This window comes from Danio rerio, chromosome 7, assembly GCF_052040795.2.
Source record: "Danio rerio strain M-AB ecotype USA chromosome 7, GRCz13ab, whole genome shotgun sequence".
NCBI lineage: Eukaryota > Metazoa > Chordata > Actinopteri > Cypriniformes > Danionidae > Danio > Danio rerio.
The window spans coordinates 57,451,875-57,471,660 of NC_141027.1; the positions used below are offsets into that span (position 1 = coordinate 57,451,875).

The following is a 19,786-nucleotide window of genomic DNA, read 5'->3' on the forward strand; positions in this document are numbered from 1 at the left end:
GGCCGCACTCGGCCCGGATAACACTCGCCGATGCCGAGTCGGAGCCGGAGGCGCCGGAGGGCAGCCGAGCTCGGGCCGATTACTGCCTGCTATCTGGGTAACCACACAAAATTGCTGAAAGGGTATGGTGCATTGGATTTTAATTGCATTGAGAAAAAGGTTTTATACCACATGTGTGTGAAAATTTAACAATTGCGTCAGCTGTTGCAAAGACCAGACACTAAATGAAGTCTTGGCTTTTTGTTTCCACTGATATCCATCCATCTTGGAGGTTATTTTATAAGCCTCCTACCTCCCAAAGATGTGGGGACATTCAGTGGAGAATATTACATTGTATTATAGCTTCAAATTCTTTTGTGTCCAAGATTAATGAGACCAGTATGTCCTTTATTTAACACTCTCGACAATGTCTTTCATATGTTCTATGAATGTGTCAGACTTAAACCATTGCTTGAACTATTAGAGAATATGATTGCAAGGCTTTATTTTTTTTATTTTAGGGTTTATTTTTTCTAATTGTCTATTCATTTTTGGTTGCAGATACAAGAAATCTTGTCAGCAAAAATGCACACTTATCAATTTCTTAATTGGACAAGCCAAGCTTATAATTTTAAAATCTCATTATTGTAAAAATTCTGTTGAAAACTTAAACATAAATACTTTGTATAAATCTTTAGTAGAGTCGCGAGTGGTGATTGAATATACAGATTACAAACATTTAAATAATATTATGTATTTTGAATGGAAATGGAGTATTGGAGGTGTTTTGGTGACTGTGTGTGATTCAAGAAAATTGGTGTTTAATTTGTAAATGTTTGTTATTAAAAAAAAAGTTGTTCATGTAAAAACTATATAATTTTTTAAATTTTTTGGATGGTGTATTCAAATAATTTTTATGTTCATTAATGGTGTTGTGAAAAGTCAAAGTCTCTCTTTCTCCTTCTCCCTTTCTCTCTCTTTTTTCACTCTCTCTCTCTCTTTCACTCTCTCTTTCAGTATGATTGCTGATAACAGCAAGGCAATTTCTTACAAATGTCATTAGTATTCATGCTACCAGGTAACTGCAGTTCATAACAACACCATATTTACCACAGCACTGATTTTATGCACAGACATAAAACAATACAAGAAAAAGAATCATTTTAGGTAAGGCAGGTCAAAGGTGAAGTGTATATTGTTCCAGTTTTAAAATGCACTTATCCTAGCTAAATTGGGAAAAAAAATAATAGAGAAAATACAAATATAAAAAAACAAGATATTCATACTGTATGCTCCTTTTCCCAAAGTGTTAAAATACTTTGGCATTTTCATAAAATGAAGTCTAGTAAATCTAAAGTCATTATTTATTTCAATTATTTACGGTTAAACAGGTGTTTACGATATTACACACTGGAATTCAAACTGGAATGATAGTAATGCATTTTACTCCAATTTATTACACATTCCCCATGTCCAAAATAGTATTTAATATATTATATAAACATAAAACAAGTCATAAAATACATGTACATAGAAGTAACTTCAGCGTTCAACTTAAAGATTTTTGATGAATAAAAATAAATAAATAACATAACAATGACATACTGCACATTATTATAAATCTGACATAACAATAAGACCAGAAGGACTTTACTTGAAATGGCACAAGCCAATTAGCATCTACCAATTTTATATTTTAGCTACTTCATTAACCTTTTTGCTTAGCTGTATTCTACAGTAATGTAGTATTAAGTGTATTAAATACAATTAAATAAATTAATGTGTATTAAATACATTTTAACAAAATAATACTTCAAGAAAAAAAAAAAAAGGTGAATGACTAGCCTGTCTGTATTCCGTATGCAATGAAATTGATCCAAATAGTTTGCTACATTACCTGAAACAGCATAATGGGGTATATGCACACAAACTTTTAATTTCGGACAGCCAGCACAAAGGCTTCAAAATTAACCATACAACCATACGTCATTCCATACAAGATCCCTGCGTTTAAGTTCTGATTTTTTTAAATCACAGTGATCTCCACTCCCTGGCTAAAATACAATATAAAGTGGGTATCAGACCAAACAAAAAGCACTGTATTAAGTTATATTTTTCGTGCCATGTCTTTAAAATACGGACATTAATTTTACCCAGTATTTTTTTAGGCAATCAAACCCCTGGTTGCCGTGAGCACCATGATGCTATATATCAGCGCACTTAACCACTGGGCTATTGCCACCGACGCCCAGGTATTTTCAATGGAATTTCTGCACCAACCTGCCGCTAATGACAGCACCTGTGTTTAAATGGTCTTTCGTCTCTTTTCATGCTTTAACAACCAAATGGATGCTTAAGTCTATTTAACTGATTATATTTGAATTACATTACAACATCAATGCTGTTAAAGGAACCTTAGGAAATTGAAAACAGTCACATAAATCTTTCACTGGAAGTTTATCATTCGCTGAAAAACACTAGCTACACCTGCAGCAACATAGCTTCCCAACCCTCAACCTCCCCAGCTCCACCTGTCAAGATCTGCAACAAGACTTGTTTCTGCTTCTTTATGCAGGAGCAGCATATATTACATTCTCACATATTTTACATTTTCATGTACTAATGTGTACTGTATCTTGTGGAAAACCGAAGCACATGTTCACTGTGTTTAGTTCACAAATCTCTACCTACCAGAGGGGGCGCTGTCACAGTCATGGACGTTACACTTCTTTGTGTTGTTTGGTCGAGGGTCGTGTTCACAATCCACATGCTCATTCTCATCTTCTAGCTCTGCTTTAGTGTTGACACATTTGACCAGTCTGCGCTGAATGCCTCCTCCACAGGACACAGAGCACTGCCAACACACAACAAATGAGCCTATTGAAACTCCCAGTCCTCTAGGGCAAATGATCTTTAATAATCTTTCATCATATTGATTCACAACCTGAAGCTAAGATTGAAAAGTTATTTACTTTCATTGATTTTATTTTTATTGTGTTTTTTTTTTAACTTTCAGTTGAAGTCAAGGATTCTTACACCAGCAAACGTTTAAAGTTACCAGTGTCAACTGTCTCTGACCCTTAAATTTGACCCTTAAAGATCATGCAGAAAAGCTTGAGGACTTTTTTTACTTCAGCTTAGTCTCTTTATTAACCTGGGGTCGCTACAGTGGAATGAACCACCAACTTATCTATCATTTGTTTTCCACAGCGGAAGCCCTTACATTTATATAGCACTTTTCTGGGCACTCAAAGCACATTACACATAGGGGGGAATCTCCTCATCCACCACCAGTGTGCAGCATTCACTTGGATGACGCAACGGCAGCCATATTGCTCAAGACAGCACACTACACATCAGCTGATTGGAAAAGAGGAGACAGGGTGATGAAGCCAATTAAGATTTGGGAAGGGTTAGGATGATGGACAGCGGCCAGTGAGCAAATTTGGCCAAGATGCCAGGGTGAAAGCCCTACTCTTTTTTTTTTTTGAAGGACATCCTGGGATTTTTAACGACCACAGAGTCAGGATCTTGGTTTAACATCTCATCTGAAAGACGGATATAGACGGGTATAGAGTCCCCGTTACTAAACTGGGGCATTAGGACCCTCACAGACCACAGGTTGTGCGCCCTCACTGAGGCCATTAGGTTTCACTGAGAACAACCTAGCTTTCCCATGTGGTCTCTCATCCAGGTACTGACCAGGCGCAGCCCTCCTTAGCTTCAGTGGGTGACCATGTGAGAGTTGCATAGAGCTAGCTGCTGGTAGAAGAGGCTCAAATGACTTGATTGTACCCAAGAGAATAGACCAATGTTATCAACTTAATTGAATGATGAAGCATTGTTAGTTCATGCGAGCACATTTGACTTCAATGATTGTCCATTTGTAATCCTTTCTACATTTGTGTCTGACTATCATTTGTGTGAGTAAGCCGTTATCTGCCTTAATCATTCAATATCTGGACAGAAAATAATAAATAAGAGATAATTGTAAATTTCTAAATAATCTTAGCAATTTCTTCCTCCATTTGGGTTGCAGCCATTTTTATATATTGGCGCAAAAGAACAGGCACATATTCGAAGCTGGTAAAGTTTTTTGTTTTTTTACTGAAAGATGTTGTGAAGGTGGTTTTATAAGGGAATTTGGGAGATTTCTTATCATATTTAGTTAACTGTAGAATCTTATGCAGTAAAGAAGTGAAGAGATCGAAGCTTTTTCTCTGCTGCACACAAGATTTTTGGTGTAAAGCTTAATCGTCTTATGTAACCAAACAGATGTTCTTGTGTGCAAGCCAGCAAGCGTAAGATTTTAAGTAAAAGTTTATATATATATATATATATATATATATATATATATATATATATATATATATATTGGCACTTGACTAGCACAAAATATACAGGCTGCTTTCATTTGTTTGGGAGTTTGCCAGTCACTATCCAGTCATATCTGTAGACATCCTTACTCTACAAAAGGTAAATTTAGGCTAACCTAATTAATCAGAAGTATTCCTAATTAGAGCAACAGCAGCAAACAATAACAAAGTTCTTTGTTATTAATTAGATAAAACAAACAAAAAAAAAAAAATCTGTGAATTCCCCTAACATTATTATTCCTATTCTAAAAAATGCAAATGATTCTCTAGTTCTGCTACTCTGAGTTTGTATAAACAAATTTATGAAAATTGGAGAGTGGAATCTGTTTACAAAGTCACACCCATACACATGGGTATTTGAGCGACTCGTAGGCAACTGCTCATTCAGAATTTTTCTTTGGAGTAAATCAGATCACTACTGTGGTTGTGTGCTGGAAACAGCTCCATTCTGTGCAAGCAATGATGCATTCAGGAGCAATTCCTTGAGTTAATGTGCTGCTCCAGGGCACAGAGTTGAATAGGAGTCTAAAAGAGCAGTTGTAAAGAAGCAAATCATGTTTGGTGCATGTCTTTATCAAGATATTGTTCCATCAGTGCTCTTCTGAATGAGGTAGTTTCCTACCTCTAGACACCTCCAGACCTCCACATGCTGGAACTACATGCATTGTATTTTTCTGTATTTGCACGTAGTACTGTACATGTCTGTACTGCAAGAGTTGTCTATGGCAGTGCAGAGATTGCAACTCTCACTGTTTCAGATGCGAGTCAATTCTGTTACTAAGAAATATGCTTTCTCAGTGGGATAATCACTGGAGATCTGGTGATTACGATGGGAGTTGTTCAGCCTGGTAATCACTTATTGGATTCTTAGTCATGCGCCTCTCGTTCACCCACAGCAAGCCCTGTCAAAGTTTCAGACTAGATTGCTGGCCAGTCACGTAGTATGGTCACTTTCTTTTGATATGGAGGATTACGTGTCCCCCGCTCCATCAGAGCAAGCTCTCTTTTAGCCAGTCCATTCACAGTGCAGGCTGCCTGCTGAAAGTGCCTCTGCCTCCTTGTGAGCTTGGTCAGCTGAATTTAGTTACTTAAAGTTGGGCACAGTAAATAATGACTCGTTTCCACTGACTGGTACAGTACCGTACAGTTCCGGTCAGTACGGGTCACCTTTATCAGGCTTGTGATTTGATTATAACTGCAGATCAATGACAGTGCAAAATAGCCTACTATAATGTCTGTAATTATATAAAATAAATAAATAAATGAACATACTGTATATGAACACATACAGCACCCTACAGTCTCCGATATGTTACCAACTACAGAATAACTACACACATTATACATTTCGTTCTTATAGCCCACAGTCAGTGCAAACCTCTCATCTGTGTCTGTAATCTTCAGCAGCACATGTAAACTCTGTTAGAGAGTAATTTCATCATTCCCAGTTCATATTAGTCTAAAAGGTGATGATAATAATTAAAACAAGGCAGTTTGTTCACGTTTGCTGAAGAAATACCATGCTCCTTTTTTTCCCGGCTTTTTGTCCGCGCTTCACTCTTGTGTTTGTCCTTTTCTTTCTGAATATGTCATTCTCGCATTTGTCTGCTTCTCACGGGATCGGGTTTCCAAAGCACGTCAATAATCAAGCGCACGTTATTATTATCAGCTCAAGAAGTTTGTTATTTCAGATATGGACATGCGGTGAGCGCAAGGAAGAAAGCGAAACCGCTCGGGTGTCAGACTGGCTCGTAAAAAAAACTGGGAACCACAGGGTAGATTCTGCTCTACTCCATGGCTGTGTGGCTGTTCATCAGGTCGATCATATATGAATATATAATTCCGCTGTAATCTCTCGCTGTGTATTTCAAACATGGCAGGTCCTTTGTTTACATTCTGGGTTGTTGTAAGTGAGTGACGTATCTCTGTAAACCAACAGCGTTCAGCTGCGCGTCTAGCTCTGCCTTTTGGTACCCTTTCTTGTGTTTGGGACCCTTTAGAAAGGGTGCCGAAAAATTGGTACGGTACGGTACAGTTTGGTTCGTTACGCCTTTTGACAGTGGAAACAGCCATAAAAGCATACCAAACCAAACCGTACCAATCAGTGGAAACAGGCCATAACATCCATTTCCCCATTACACATTTCCCAGAAGGGCACCAGGAACTCACTAAGGCTTGAAGGTATTTTTACTGCCAGACCAGTCAGCTTCGGATTTGTGAATCGGACTCAGGCTGCATTGCCATATCTACTGGATAGAAATGTTGGCAGTATGCCTTACCTTAAATTGGTTTAGAATAATTGTTTTTCTAAGTGAGACTTCTCGCAAAAACCCTTAATAAGGTTAGGAAGAATTAGAAGCAGGTCTTGCAGATTGCACCACACTGAACTCCCAAGAACTCCTGAAGACAGCCTCTCCTTTTGCTCTTAGGGATGGGAGCTATTCATCCAAACATCCATGTGTGGTTTTTACATGAGACACAGATGGCTCAAGCCCTGTCAACAAGACATGTCAACATCCTGTACTGGAGTCTATTTGTTGAGTGGTGTTCTTTTTACTAAAAAAACCCAGAAAATTGCTGCCATCCTGTCATCCTTCCTTTTAAGAGTTCACACTTAGCTGATGATTGATTATGAAGCGCTGTCCAAGGAGAAAGCACTTAGCTCGTAAGATCCTTGAGCCCAGGGCTTCCTCCTGTTTGCAGAGTGAGAGGGGAGTTTGAGCTTAGGTAGATCGCAGAAACTTCCCTGCTGTTTGTAGCTCATGAACAATTAGAGATTGGTATAAAGAGATAACAACTTACAAGAAGCATTTCTATAGAGTTGATTTGGATCAGTCAATTAGCTTAAGTTGCATGTTTTTGGACAAAGGGAGGAAACCGGGAAACCCAGGGGAAACCCACAGGAGCACAGGGAGAACATGTAAAATGCGCAGAAAAACGTTGACTGGCTTGGTAAGGACTGAAACCAGAGACGTTATTGCTGTGAGGCAACAGTGCAACAGTGTGAGGAATCATCTGATTGGTGAATCATGAATGGGCTAATGCGGGACCAGCCATGATCAGTCACAAGCATTGGATACTCTCAAAATTATAAATAAACTTCACCTAGGAGTGGTGGAGTAGAGCCTGTCACTCTACAGACTAAATGTGTACTCACTAACATCTCTGCACTACATAGAGCATGGAATCACTAACTGAGTATCTGATTTCTGAGGAACTAATGGAGGTTAAAGCCTTCTAGGTTACCTCTCATGCCCTCTTGGGATCTTCCTGTAGTCCTGCATGCCTGCAGAGAGATCGATCTAAAGATCTCAGTTCAGTTGAGCTGATATTTCTGTCGCTTAAGACAATCATTGCCAACCATGACCTCCGCAAATCATAGCTCACTCTCAGAGGTTTTGTCTGCTTCTTGGCATTAGTGAATGGTGCCTCTTTAAAGATATGTAGAGCTGGAGACTGGTTGACACCAAATACAGTCTAACGATTTCACTATATCCAAGTGGAGCCTGTACTCTCTGTAAAAAGAGTTAGGTGGGTAAGAAACTCATCCCGGGGATTAGTGCCTCATATGAGAGATTCCCTACACATGCACTCCCATATCTGTATTTTTTTTCTATGGAAAACTGTAAACCCATGTCTTACTACATACATACTGATTCCCAGATAAGGTCAGTCTATATGTGTTCCGACACAGTTGACACATACCCCTTGGGTAGTATATAGTATCTAGACTATAGGGCATAGAAATAGAAACTTTCCCTGCGGGAGAAGAACGATTTCTCAACATACTATCTTACTAAACCGAGTGCTTTACCCAAGCTAGGCAAACTCATTGTGACTTCACGCTAACATTTCAAATTTATATAAAAATCTCCTCTGAGGGCATTGGGTGATTATGCCTTTGGTGGGTCCTTTTATGCTCATTTGAATTCTTTGCAACATCACCCCCAAACAATGGTTTCAGTGGTAGTTAGGTAATTAATAAATGAATACTAAATTAATGAATACTGAATAAAAAGGGACATCATGTATGTATATAAATCTCATGCCCTGAAGGAGTGAATAGAGAACACCACAACTCTGAACCACAGCTGAATACGGAGCTCTGGCCTAGATGATCTGCAAAATCTTGAATAAGTGGCAGCCTATGAGCAGCTTAAATAACCATACGTATGGGAATAGCCTTATATGCAGTTCCCACTAGCAGACAAAATCTCAAAAGTGATGGGTCTCCAACATAACATCTTCTTTTTCTTTCAAAGAACAAGTGTTGCATATGTAACCAAGATGTTTTCACATGATTGCATGGATTTCAGATGAAAATGTTACTTAAAAAACATCTTTTATTTGTGTTCTACATCATTTACATGTCCTTTAATGTGATTGTCCATGTGGTTTTTCTGGAAGTGTTGTTAACTTGCAACAATTACATCATTCAACCTGTATGCTTCCTCAAGAGTGATATGGCACTCACTTGACCCCAGGATCCAGTTATCCACTGGTTGCATGGATGGACATTGCAAGACTGGATGGAGCTGGGCTGCAGGTCCTCATCACATCTCCCAGTTTCTGGGCAAGTCACCAGTCTCTGCTGTTCCCCCCCTCCACACATCTCTGAACACTGTGGGCATAGATGGTGAAACAATCAAGCTGTTAACACCTGGCAATAAGATGCAGTTTTGGTTGATTGACTGGTTAATGATGTTTAAATCTGCTTTTATTGTCCACTTTCAATCACGTTTCTGATAAGAGAGGGTCTATGGGTAAGAGTATGACTAGATTTTTCAGATCTTTTGTTCTAAGCTTGCACATTTTACATAGGTCTACTGTACACACGCACGCACACACACACACACACGCACGCACGCACGCACGCACGCACGCACACACACACACACACACACACACACACACACACACAACATTTTATTTAGTTTGTTTAGATTTAATTATGACTTAAGAATGAGTTTTGGTAAATATTTTTAGTTTAAAATACAAAGTAAACATACTTGAATTAACTAATGCAAAATATATGTATTAAAGTTCGTTGTTGTTGAGGGAAGAAGAAGACAGGGTCGGCGATTCAGGTAAGCAAACTGTTTATTAATTTTAAATGCCAACACACATGTAGCAGGGTTTGTGTGTGTGTGTGTGCTCTCTCCTCTCCAGACTGCTCCTCCCGTTCTCCTTAAGAAGTGAGTCTCTCCGGCCCAATCACTAGAAAGACAGGTGTTATTTATCATTTCTGATTGACCTGCTGATAAGCCGCCGGGCTCCTAACATGCTCTCCCCCCTTATTGGGTGTTCGATCCCGCTTACCTCTCCACAATATAATTTAGCATTTCTTTTATTCCCAATGAGGTCATAATGCATCATTTATATAGTTGTAATATATGTAATATTAGTTGTACTATATTATTTTTCACAGGTCTGATCATGACTGAAATCACATAACCATATGGTGATTGCATAAAATAGATTAATATAGATTGATAAATAACACATTAATAATTTAATATAGGGCGATGCAGTGGCGCAGTAGATAGTGCTGTCGTCTCACAGCAAGAAGTTCGCTTGGTTGCTGGTTCGAACCTCAGCTCAGTTGGCGTTTCTGTGTGGAGTTTGCATGTTCTCCCTGCCTTCGCCTGGGCTTCCTCCGGGTGCTCCGGTTTCCCCCACAGTCCAAAGACAAGCAGTACAGGTGAATTGGGTAAGCTAAATTGTCCGTAGTGTATGAGTGTGTGTGAATGTGTGTGTGGATGTTTCCCAGAGATGGATTGTGGCTGGAAGGGCATCCGCTGCATAAAAACTTGCTGGATAAGTTGGCGGTTTGTTCCGCTGTGGCGACCCCGGATTAATAAAGGGACTAAGCCGACAAGAAAATGAATGAATGAATGAATTTAATATATTAAATAATACATTAACAAACCTGTACTGTATTAAAGAAATCACTAGTTTATAGACTGCAATAGAGCTGCTGTTTGAATAGAATGTGCAAGGAGACTTTTCATTCATTAATACATTTTCCTTTGGCTTAGTTTATAATTTTTCAGGGGTAGCCACAGCAGAATGAACCGCCAACTTATTCAGCATACGTTTTACACAGCGGATGCACTTCCACCCGCAACCCAATATTGGGAAACACCCATACACTCTCGCATTCACACACATACAATACAGTCAATTTAGTTTATTCAATTCACCTAGTGTATGTCTTTGCACTGTGGGCGAAACCAGAGCACCCAGAGGAAACAAACATGAACATGGGAAGAACATGCAAACTCCACATCGAAATGCCAACTGGCCCACATGGGACAAGAACCAGCAACCTTTTTGCAAGGAGACTATACCTTCAAAAAATAATGCTAGTTTATTTTTGTACAAGAAAAATGTAAATATATAGCTGTAAATTTTACAGAAAACTGTTGGAATTTAAGCCTTTATTAAACGATACCCAAGTGATATTCAGAGACTTTAAGGTAGCATTGTTATTTATTACTCAATTTTTTATAAATCCACTAAACTATTTATTGGATTGTAGTGTGTGAACATGAAACAGACTACAATACAGAAAGCAACAGCATTAATTTCTACATTTCATACATTTTTAAAATTTCAAGCCACTTCTGAATGCTAAACCTCTTTACCTGCCCCCAGGATGAGGTGTACCAGTCCAAACAGCTGTGAATGTTACAGGGGATTCGGACAGGAGGTCTCGGAGAGGTAGCTTGACAATGAAATGGCCTCAGCGACCTCTGATCTCTTGTGTCGTGACACTGAATCTCTCTCACTTTTACTCCTACACCACAATTCTTTGAACACTGCCAAAACAAAACATAACGAGCAGCAACTTTCATTGTTATATTATTCGTTAAAAATAAGAATTCGTTAAAATATAGAATTCATTTAGTTTGGCTGCATGCATGCAAACTTACTTTACTCCATTCTCCAATATTCCATGCAGAGCAAGGTCGAAGGTAGCAGCGGCGTGCTGGCACTGGCCTTGTAGCTAAATCACAGTCTGATTCATCTCCACTGCTGCAGGACACTGTCCTCCAGATGGCTCCAAGCCCACAACTTGTTGAGCACTACAAATCAAGGTTGTTTTTAAGTATAAAGTACTGTTCCCAATACAAAAGTTGTGCATGAGAATGCTGAACATTCTCACGTATTAGGGCTGATTAAATTAGTACACAATGGTATTGACCATAAAATAGTTCCTTTTTTTTTTTTTTTTTTTGGTGTTGGATAGTCTTTTGATGTCATATGACATATTTTAGAAGCCTGCAAAAACAGTTTAACCAGTGATGTAAGAATGCAAACAGAATGCAATCCAATAGATATAAGAACATTTTGGAGTCGAAAGAAAGGAAAAACAGTAGAATATGTAGTGTTAGCAAACACCCTAATGTCCCCTGCACAGCTAAGACCGGTGTTTAAAAGGATACATAAATATGGGCTGTCTGCTTTTCTCTAATGACAATAAACACAACATAAAAAACTATCTCTCTGGGTCTCCTCATAGACATAATTATATTTATACTGTACAAACTGTATTTTATATCCACCTACCTTAACCTCAACCATTAGAAAATATATATTTAAAAAAAAACTGTATTCAGTGAATGAAGTGATTCTGTGATTTATGAGCTGTTTTTTTTTTTTTTCTCAAGGTGACCAAAATAATGTGTCCACAAAATCAAAAAATAATTGGTATTGCTATACTTGAGAGAACATTTGGTTCTTACAATGTACGGCACATGATGTCAACATTGCACCACACTGACTTGTACCTTAATGTTGTGGGATTTTGCATTTTGCTCGGAAATAAAAATTGGGTTTTCGTCAGAACCCAATGTCAGACCAACGTCAATGCCCAACGTTGGATAGATGTGCATTTGGTTACATTTTGGATAAAATATCAATCTCTAATGATAATACAGCTTGATGTTGTGTGGACGTTACCAATATGACATCTATCAGACGTTGGATTTTGGATGCCATAACTGGTAAATAATTGTCAATATTTGATGTATGACGTTAGTTTAAGATGTTGACCTAATGTGATTTTGGTCACTTTCCAACACAATCTAAATCAACAAAATATCAACGTAATTTCACGTTGTTACTGGATGCCTAAATAACATTGTCCTTAGACACTGGTGATCTAAATCTAACCTAATATTAATGTCTTACAAAGTTGTAATATGGTAGTATCGTGATACTAAGGCTCCAAATTACTGGTGGTGCCACTGTAGTTTGTAAACCGTAGTATCGTCATTAACGGTCTATCTACGATACGTGTTGCATGTGTGCAACACGTTTGTGCAACAATAGATCATTTTATTTGAATAGTCTGTGGAGCCCATTATGGTTGCAAAATTTTTATGGTAGCCTTGTATTGCACGTTTTCTAACATTTTAGTTCGAACGCACATCTGAATCAGCTCATTTCTGTTCCTGTCAATATGATTTAGTATAATAGTACAACAACCGCAACAATCTCTTAAAAAGAAAAGTCAAACTCATAAAAAATACAAAAGAGCAACAACAAACATTGAAACAATTTTTGACCAGTTCATATAGCATATTTTGTTGTAATAATACTCAATTTAAGCAAGCCAATGAGATATAAAGTGTTGTATTTCAGACAGTTTTCCTCATTTCATAGATTTGAGTTATGAATTACAGTAGCGCAATACTACTTGGTATCACGATCAGCTGGTATAGTATCATGATGTGAATTAATGGTATCACAACCCTAACACACGCACACACATGGACACACACACACACACACACACACACACACACACACACACACACACACACACACACACACACACACGAACACACACACACACACACACACGAACACACACACACACACACGAACACGAACACACACACACACACACACACACACACACACACACACACACACACACACACACACACACACACACACACACACACACACACACACACATAGCAATAGTAGTAAAGAAAGCATTGTGCTCAGTCCTGGTCCTGGAGATGTACCTGGGTACAGAGTTCAACCACAACCTTGATCATCAAACACACCTGTCTTTAATTACCAAGTGCTCCTTTAGATCTTGTTAGTTGGTTTAGTTGTGTTTAATAAGGGCTGGAGCTACACTCTGTAGGAAGGTAGATCTCCAGGAACAGGGTTGAGGAGCCCTGCATTAAACCATAGCAACATTAAAGGGATTGTTTGATTTAAACAGATTTAAGCTTGATTCTGGGGCTGAATGTTGGAAGGGTGTCATGAACGACAGTGAGTGGGGTGGGGGTGTCGCGGATGAAAGTAAAGAGTTCGGGAGTCGTGGAAGAAAGTGAAAGTGCAAAGGAGGAGGAAGGCGGTTGAGGAGGTGATCTGTAAAATTAGGTGCCGGATCAGATTTCAGAGGTGCCAGATCCGTTGTGTTCCGTCACAAATTTAAGCCCTGTCTTCACCTTACTATCTATTAATTAGAATATATATGGATTAGCATAGAAAAAAAGCTCTTTTTGCAATGAAATTTCAGATGGCACTTAGCTCTTGCATTCAAACTTAATATTTGCTTTTGATTTTCAGGTTATGAAACCAGTCTGCACGCACAGAACTTCAACATGATGTCATACTGATGTTGTACCACAACGTACCCTAACATAGTGGAATGAAGTGAAAATAGGGTTGTCAGAACCCAATGACAGGCTGACGTCAATGTACAGCTCCCAACCTAAAATCAATCAAATATCAACGTCAAATCATGTTACACCTTGATATTGTGTGAACTTTACAACTATGACATCTAACAGACGTTGGATTTTGGTCACTTTCCAATGCAACCTAAAATCAACCCAATATCAGTGTTACTTTGTCTAATAACATTGTCCTTAGATACTAGCTAGACATTGGAATTTTGGTCACCTGATGTCATGACCTAAATCTAATTTTATATTAACGTCTTATGATGTTGTGTGCCGGCTTCAGGGTGGCACAGTGGGTAGAATGATTGCCTCACAGCAAGAAGGTTGCTGATTCGAGCATCGGTTGGGTCAGTTGTCATTTCTTTGTTGTAGTTTGCATGTTCTTCTCGTGATCGCCTGGGTTTCCTTCGGGTGAATTGAATAAACTAAAATGTCTGTAGTGTATGAGTCTGTGAATGCAAGTGTGTTTGGATGTTTCCCAGTGATGGGTTGCTGCTGGAAGGGCACTCGCTGTGTAAAACATATGCTGGATAAGTTTCATTCTGCTGTGGTGACCCCAGATTAACAAAGGGACTAAGTCGAAAGGAAAATAAATGAATGAATGATGCTGTGTGCTTGCTGGGCTGGACTATGTGTGCACACCATTTCAACAGCAGCAATAAAATCCCTCATATTCCTATTTGTTGCTATAATAAAAAAACAAATCTCATTACATAAAAGTTGTGTAGTCACCATAATTTGCCGAGTTTCATGATAGTGGCCCACTGAAATTTCTCAGCCCATGCGGGTTTTATATCTACAGAATGTGAGGAATGCATAATTATCTACTCACAGCACTCCAGTTGCCTTTATTCCAGTGTGCAGGGGAGGCTGATGGGGAAAGGGAGGCCATGACCAGCCCAGTGGGCATCAGAGGGCTTGAGGAATGCACTGAATGCTCACTGCTAGTGCCCTGAGATGGCTGCTCAGTAGGAGTAAAGAGAGTAGGATTCAGCCCAGAAGGTCTCGGTATTCGGCCAATAATAACCTCATTGTTATCAATCTCTGTCCAGCGAGGTAAGGGGACTGTAGTCCCCCAAGGCTCTGTTCTAGGCCCATTGTTCTTAGTTAGTGCAATGGCTGTTGAATACCAATCGTAAGTCTCCGCTGAAATGATTGTGTCCGGAATCTCAACTGGAGTAAAGATCGGGGGCTCAAAATCACTTTCCATTTCTGTAGGAGGTAGCGCTGTTGTTCCAGCTTCTGAGGTCATGCTACTGTAATGTTTGGCTGGGATAGAGGAAGTCGGAGAAAACTCTTGAGAAAGGCTGTTTGAGGTCACAGTGAACTCTCTTACAGCAGGCCAGGGTTCACTTGTCTCAGAGTTAGTTGTTGGTTCATGCTTTGTAAAGTCATTGCTGGAAACACTGCTAAGAAGATTTGATTGTCGAGTAGTTGAAACTGTTGGTGAGGCCATATTCCAATGTAATGGAGTAGTTGGATTTTGAACAGCACTGTTTTCATAGGTTTCAACCTGAAATATATAATCTAAAGGAGGTTCATAAGGTTGAGTAAAGGATGGTGGTTGAAAGCTTTCCCACTCACTTTCACCTCCAGGAACATCTTCGCCAAACTCTTCATTCTCATCTTCAGGTATGGGAATTTTGGTTGTATCTTTTAGATCGTCATCGTAATCATCTTGATTATTTAAATTCCCCTTTGAAATTAAATCTGGTTCAGGAGTTAAAAAGGTGTCAGACACAAATTCATTTTTGTTTTGAAGGGATACATCTGCTGTTGATAGAGGGTTCCTTGTAACACTGATGTCCTGCATTAGGTCAGAATCAGTGCCTGATGCCTTCCATTTATTAAATAACCTGGTAACTGAAGAGGTTGGTTCAGTTGTTGTAATGACAGGAAGTAAATAGTCTTCAGCAAATAGCGCATCATTATTGTCATCTGCAATGCCTTTATTGGGGGGCTTGTGACCTTCAGTACCCTTAGTAATGCTATCAGAGTACATAGTGGCCGTACTGTGTTGGTCTGCAGTGGTGCTTGGTGATGAGGTAGTAGTATTGGATACATATGTCCCTGTCAGATCTTTATGTTTTATTCCTGAGTTATCAAACGCATCATCTTCATCGAGGTCATATGACAGATCCTCATGAAATTTGATGAAGTTATAGTCGTAATAGAAATCATCGACATGAAGATTTTTCACAATTGAATTTTCAGGGGACTTTTCAATGTGATTGTAATGTGAGAAATCATTCTCTACAATGTCATTGAGGTCAGCATTTTGCCTGGGCTGATTTTTGGTCTGACTGAAGTGACCATCATGTGGTATAACATTTATCTCATTGAAAACCTCTTTGCTGGAAGCGCCACTTCCTGACCAGTCGCTAATGTCTGTGTTTATGGGGCAGTCCTGAGCATAGCATGGCATGGTTGAGTTGGGCTTGACTTTCGGATCACAGTCTGCTCCAGTATTCCAGCTGCAGGTCACATCACGTATCCGCAAACCAGTGGCGCAGCTCACTGAGCACTGTGAAAAAAATAAGAGCTGTCAAGGTTTCAAAATGATTTAAAAAATAAAACGAGACAGCTATTGAAAATGTTTTTTATCACACAGTTTTGTGCGCATTTCTCCCAAAATCTAAAGCAAGGAGCAAGCAAAAAGTATATAGTGTTTGCAACACTGAAAATACTGTTCCCAAAGTGAGGGTCGGGACACCCTGGGGGCTCACGGGACAATGACAGGGGTCGCTTGGTGATTTCCAAAAGTCAAATAAGTTTTATTGAGCTATTAGCATTACCATATTTTAAATGTTACCCACATAAGATAAAAAATGTAGCTTTTAATAGTACAAAACAACAACATGCAAATAAAAAGCCAACAGGCTTTCAATTATTTTTTTTTTCATTGAACTGTGTTAACGTTAGATTAACAACACAGCAATGGCATCAACTGCAGCAGATTGATTTTATAGCAGCAGGTTAAGCTTTATGGCAATTAAATACACTAAAATCAACACAGGCCACAACAGAACATTGAGGATGATCTCTGAGTGGTCTCTTTAGCTGAGGTTAATAATAAATTAATCAAATTAATAAATGACTACTTAAATTATAGTCTATAGTTGTTAGACTGTTGCACTTTTTGTGTTGTCAATTTGCTTGTGCTTATATAGGCCTATTGTTATATTTATAACCACCTCCAAGGAATTTTGGTATGGCAAGTCAGTGGCGTTGTTATTTTAGGGGTCACAGGTAAAAAAATTTGGGAACCCCTGATATAACTGAAAAAAAGTGATAGCAAAGTAATTACATGTAGACGAGATTTTCACCAATCTAAATAAAATGACTGAGAGATAATCAAAATAGGATTCTATCCAAAAGTTGAAGATATATAAAATAAGCAAGAGGTAAATGTTTTACAGTATAAAACACTTCATAGGTATTACTACACTCCAGTTTGACTTTTTAGAATGGGATGTTTGGATGATAATAAATGCTGCAAATGTGAAGAGATTGGCACATACTTTCATGCTTTATGACAGTGCATAAAGATTCACCCTTGTTGCGGATCTGTGTTAAGACATTTAGACGGATGCCTTGGATTTAATATTCCTCTCTCACCAGGGATATGTCTTCTAGGAGATAAAACTGAGGTTCCACATTTTAAGAATGATGAGTTCTCCCTTGGTATAACTACAGCAGAATGTATAATACTGAGGTTTTGGAAAGGCACTCAATGCCCTTCACTTGGATGTAATTAATGATTGAGAATGTGTCACATGAAAACATGTTAGCCATAAGTAATCACAATCATAAGAAAGGTGATAGATGGCTAAATTGAATTTCTTCACTTAAACTATGAAGGTGTTCACCTTTTTGTGCCCTTTAGTGTTATCTTTATGCATTTTTTAAGGTTTTCCTAATTATAGGGTCTATTTTAATGATCTAGGCCAGTGGTCACCAAATTTGTTCCTGGAGGGCCGGTGTCCTGCAGATTTTAGCTCCAACCCTAATCAAACACACCTGAACAAGCTAATCAAGGTCTTACTATGTATACTTGAAACATCCAGGCAGGTGTGTTGAGGCAAGTTGGAGCTAAACCCTCCCAGGGACACTGGCTCTCCAGTACCGAGATTGGTGACCCCCATATCTAGGCGCAAAGTCTAAACTGCATGGCGCAAAGCATTATGGTCAAGTCCAAATCCACTTTTGCAATTTTAATTGCGGAATAATCTCTCTGTACCCCGTTGCATAGTCTAACAGGGTTGTGCTTATTCTTTTAATGAGTTATGAGTTTGTTTTAAGCATAAAGTGCATTAAACCATTCAGACTGTCATCTCCCATTCCCTTTAAGAGTCAGTTGCGTCACGCCATGGAGCATTTGCTATTTACATTACTGACTTTGTAAATGGAAAAACTAAATGCTTTACTAGTGATGCAGCATGAGGACAAAGAATGAGCCTCCACTATTCTGCCTCTTTACTTTACTTTTACTCTTTACTTTTGTGGATAAGGAAACTTATCGAAGACATCCATTAGCTTACATATTTAATTTTGTTTATATAGCACAAAGATTGGTTTCAAAACTAATTCTAAATTTAGATCAAATTTCCAACAAACAAATAAATGAACAACAATAATGAAGTGTGGTCAAACAACTGAGTTATATCCAAACATGCATCCTTTTTATTTTATTCCCATATAGTGATGCATACAACTCCAAATCCGGACAGGTGGACAAATCTAAACTTGTTTTTATAAAACAAATATAAATATGCATATAATAAATAAATACAAAAATTCATTTTGTATGGTCAATTCTTAAAAATAGTAATTTGCCAACAATGCGCCTTAACACACCTCCTTTATAGACCAGAACACCCATGAGTCCACAAAGTGGCGCAAATGAAATAGCTATTTCAAAAACGTGGCGCAAAATGTGAAAATTAGTGTTGCGCTAGTCTGAAAATAGTAACAAATCGCTCGAAACACGTCTAGCGCCTCAATGTGCCAGGTGTATGATTGGGCCCATAATTTCATAACTTTCTAAACTGTGAAGAATCTGTATGTAGTATTATTGCATGGTATTTCATGTAATATAAAGATGAAACCAATTAAAACCTAATTTTCAAATAATATGACTGAGAAAAAACAAAACTACTCAGTTTAGGTTAATAATACTCCTTTTTTACAGAACAGACTACTTATTTTTTAGCATAAACAAATGCTAAATGCTATTTTTTTTCATTTAAAGACTATTTAAAGTGGACAAGCTTTATAGTGAAAAAATCTTAACTTCAGTTTCATGATGACTTTAAACAGTGAGCAGAATTATTAATGATAACCCATTCATCAACTTTTTTGTTTAGTCTAGTTTAAGTGCAAAATGTAAAGTTTTATATCAAAAATATCTTGTTCTGTAAGAATTACATGTCTTTTAAAACAGCACATCAGTAGTTACAGTGCTAAGTTGGAATGTAATAATTAACTTATGACGACAAAAACGTAAAAAAACTTTAACCTAATGTTGTATAACTGAATTAAACTTAAGAATATGTCTCAATGAGGCAATGCACACAACACTGAACAAGTATGTTTTAAATATTTAATAAAATACAATATATAGTTTGATGAAGTTTAACAGAGCAATAATTGTTTCACAGTATTTACAAAAATTTGATTTTTCTTCTGAAGAAAGTCTTTTCTGTTTTATTAATTATT

At 38.1% G+C, this 19,786-nt stretch overlaps 1 protein-coding gene across 1 annotated transcript in view; it reads right to left on the reverse strand.

Annotated features, from left to right (window-relative positions):
- The window catches only part of adamts7 (ADAM metallopeptidase with thrombospondin type 1 motif 7), a 189,911-nt gene that overhangs the window by 46,895 nt on the left and 123,230 nt on the right, over window positions 1–19,786 (reverse strand). The window contains exons 19-23 of the mRNA XM_087261907.1: window positions 14,901–16,592; window positions 11,291–11,443; window positions 11,003–11,176; window positions 8,830–8,976; window positions 2,671–2,833 (exon numbers count right to left, since the gene is read on the reverse strand). Coding sequence (XP_087118033.1) covers window positions 2,671–2,833; window positions 8,830–8,976; window positions 11,003–11,176; window positions 11,291–11,443; window positions 14,901–16,592 — 2,329 coding nt within the window. The remainder of the gene's footprint in view (window positions 1–2,670; window positions 2,834–8,829; window positions 8,977–11,002; window positions 11,177–11,290; window positions 11,444–14,900; window positions 16,593–19,786) is intronic.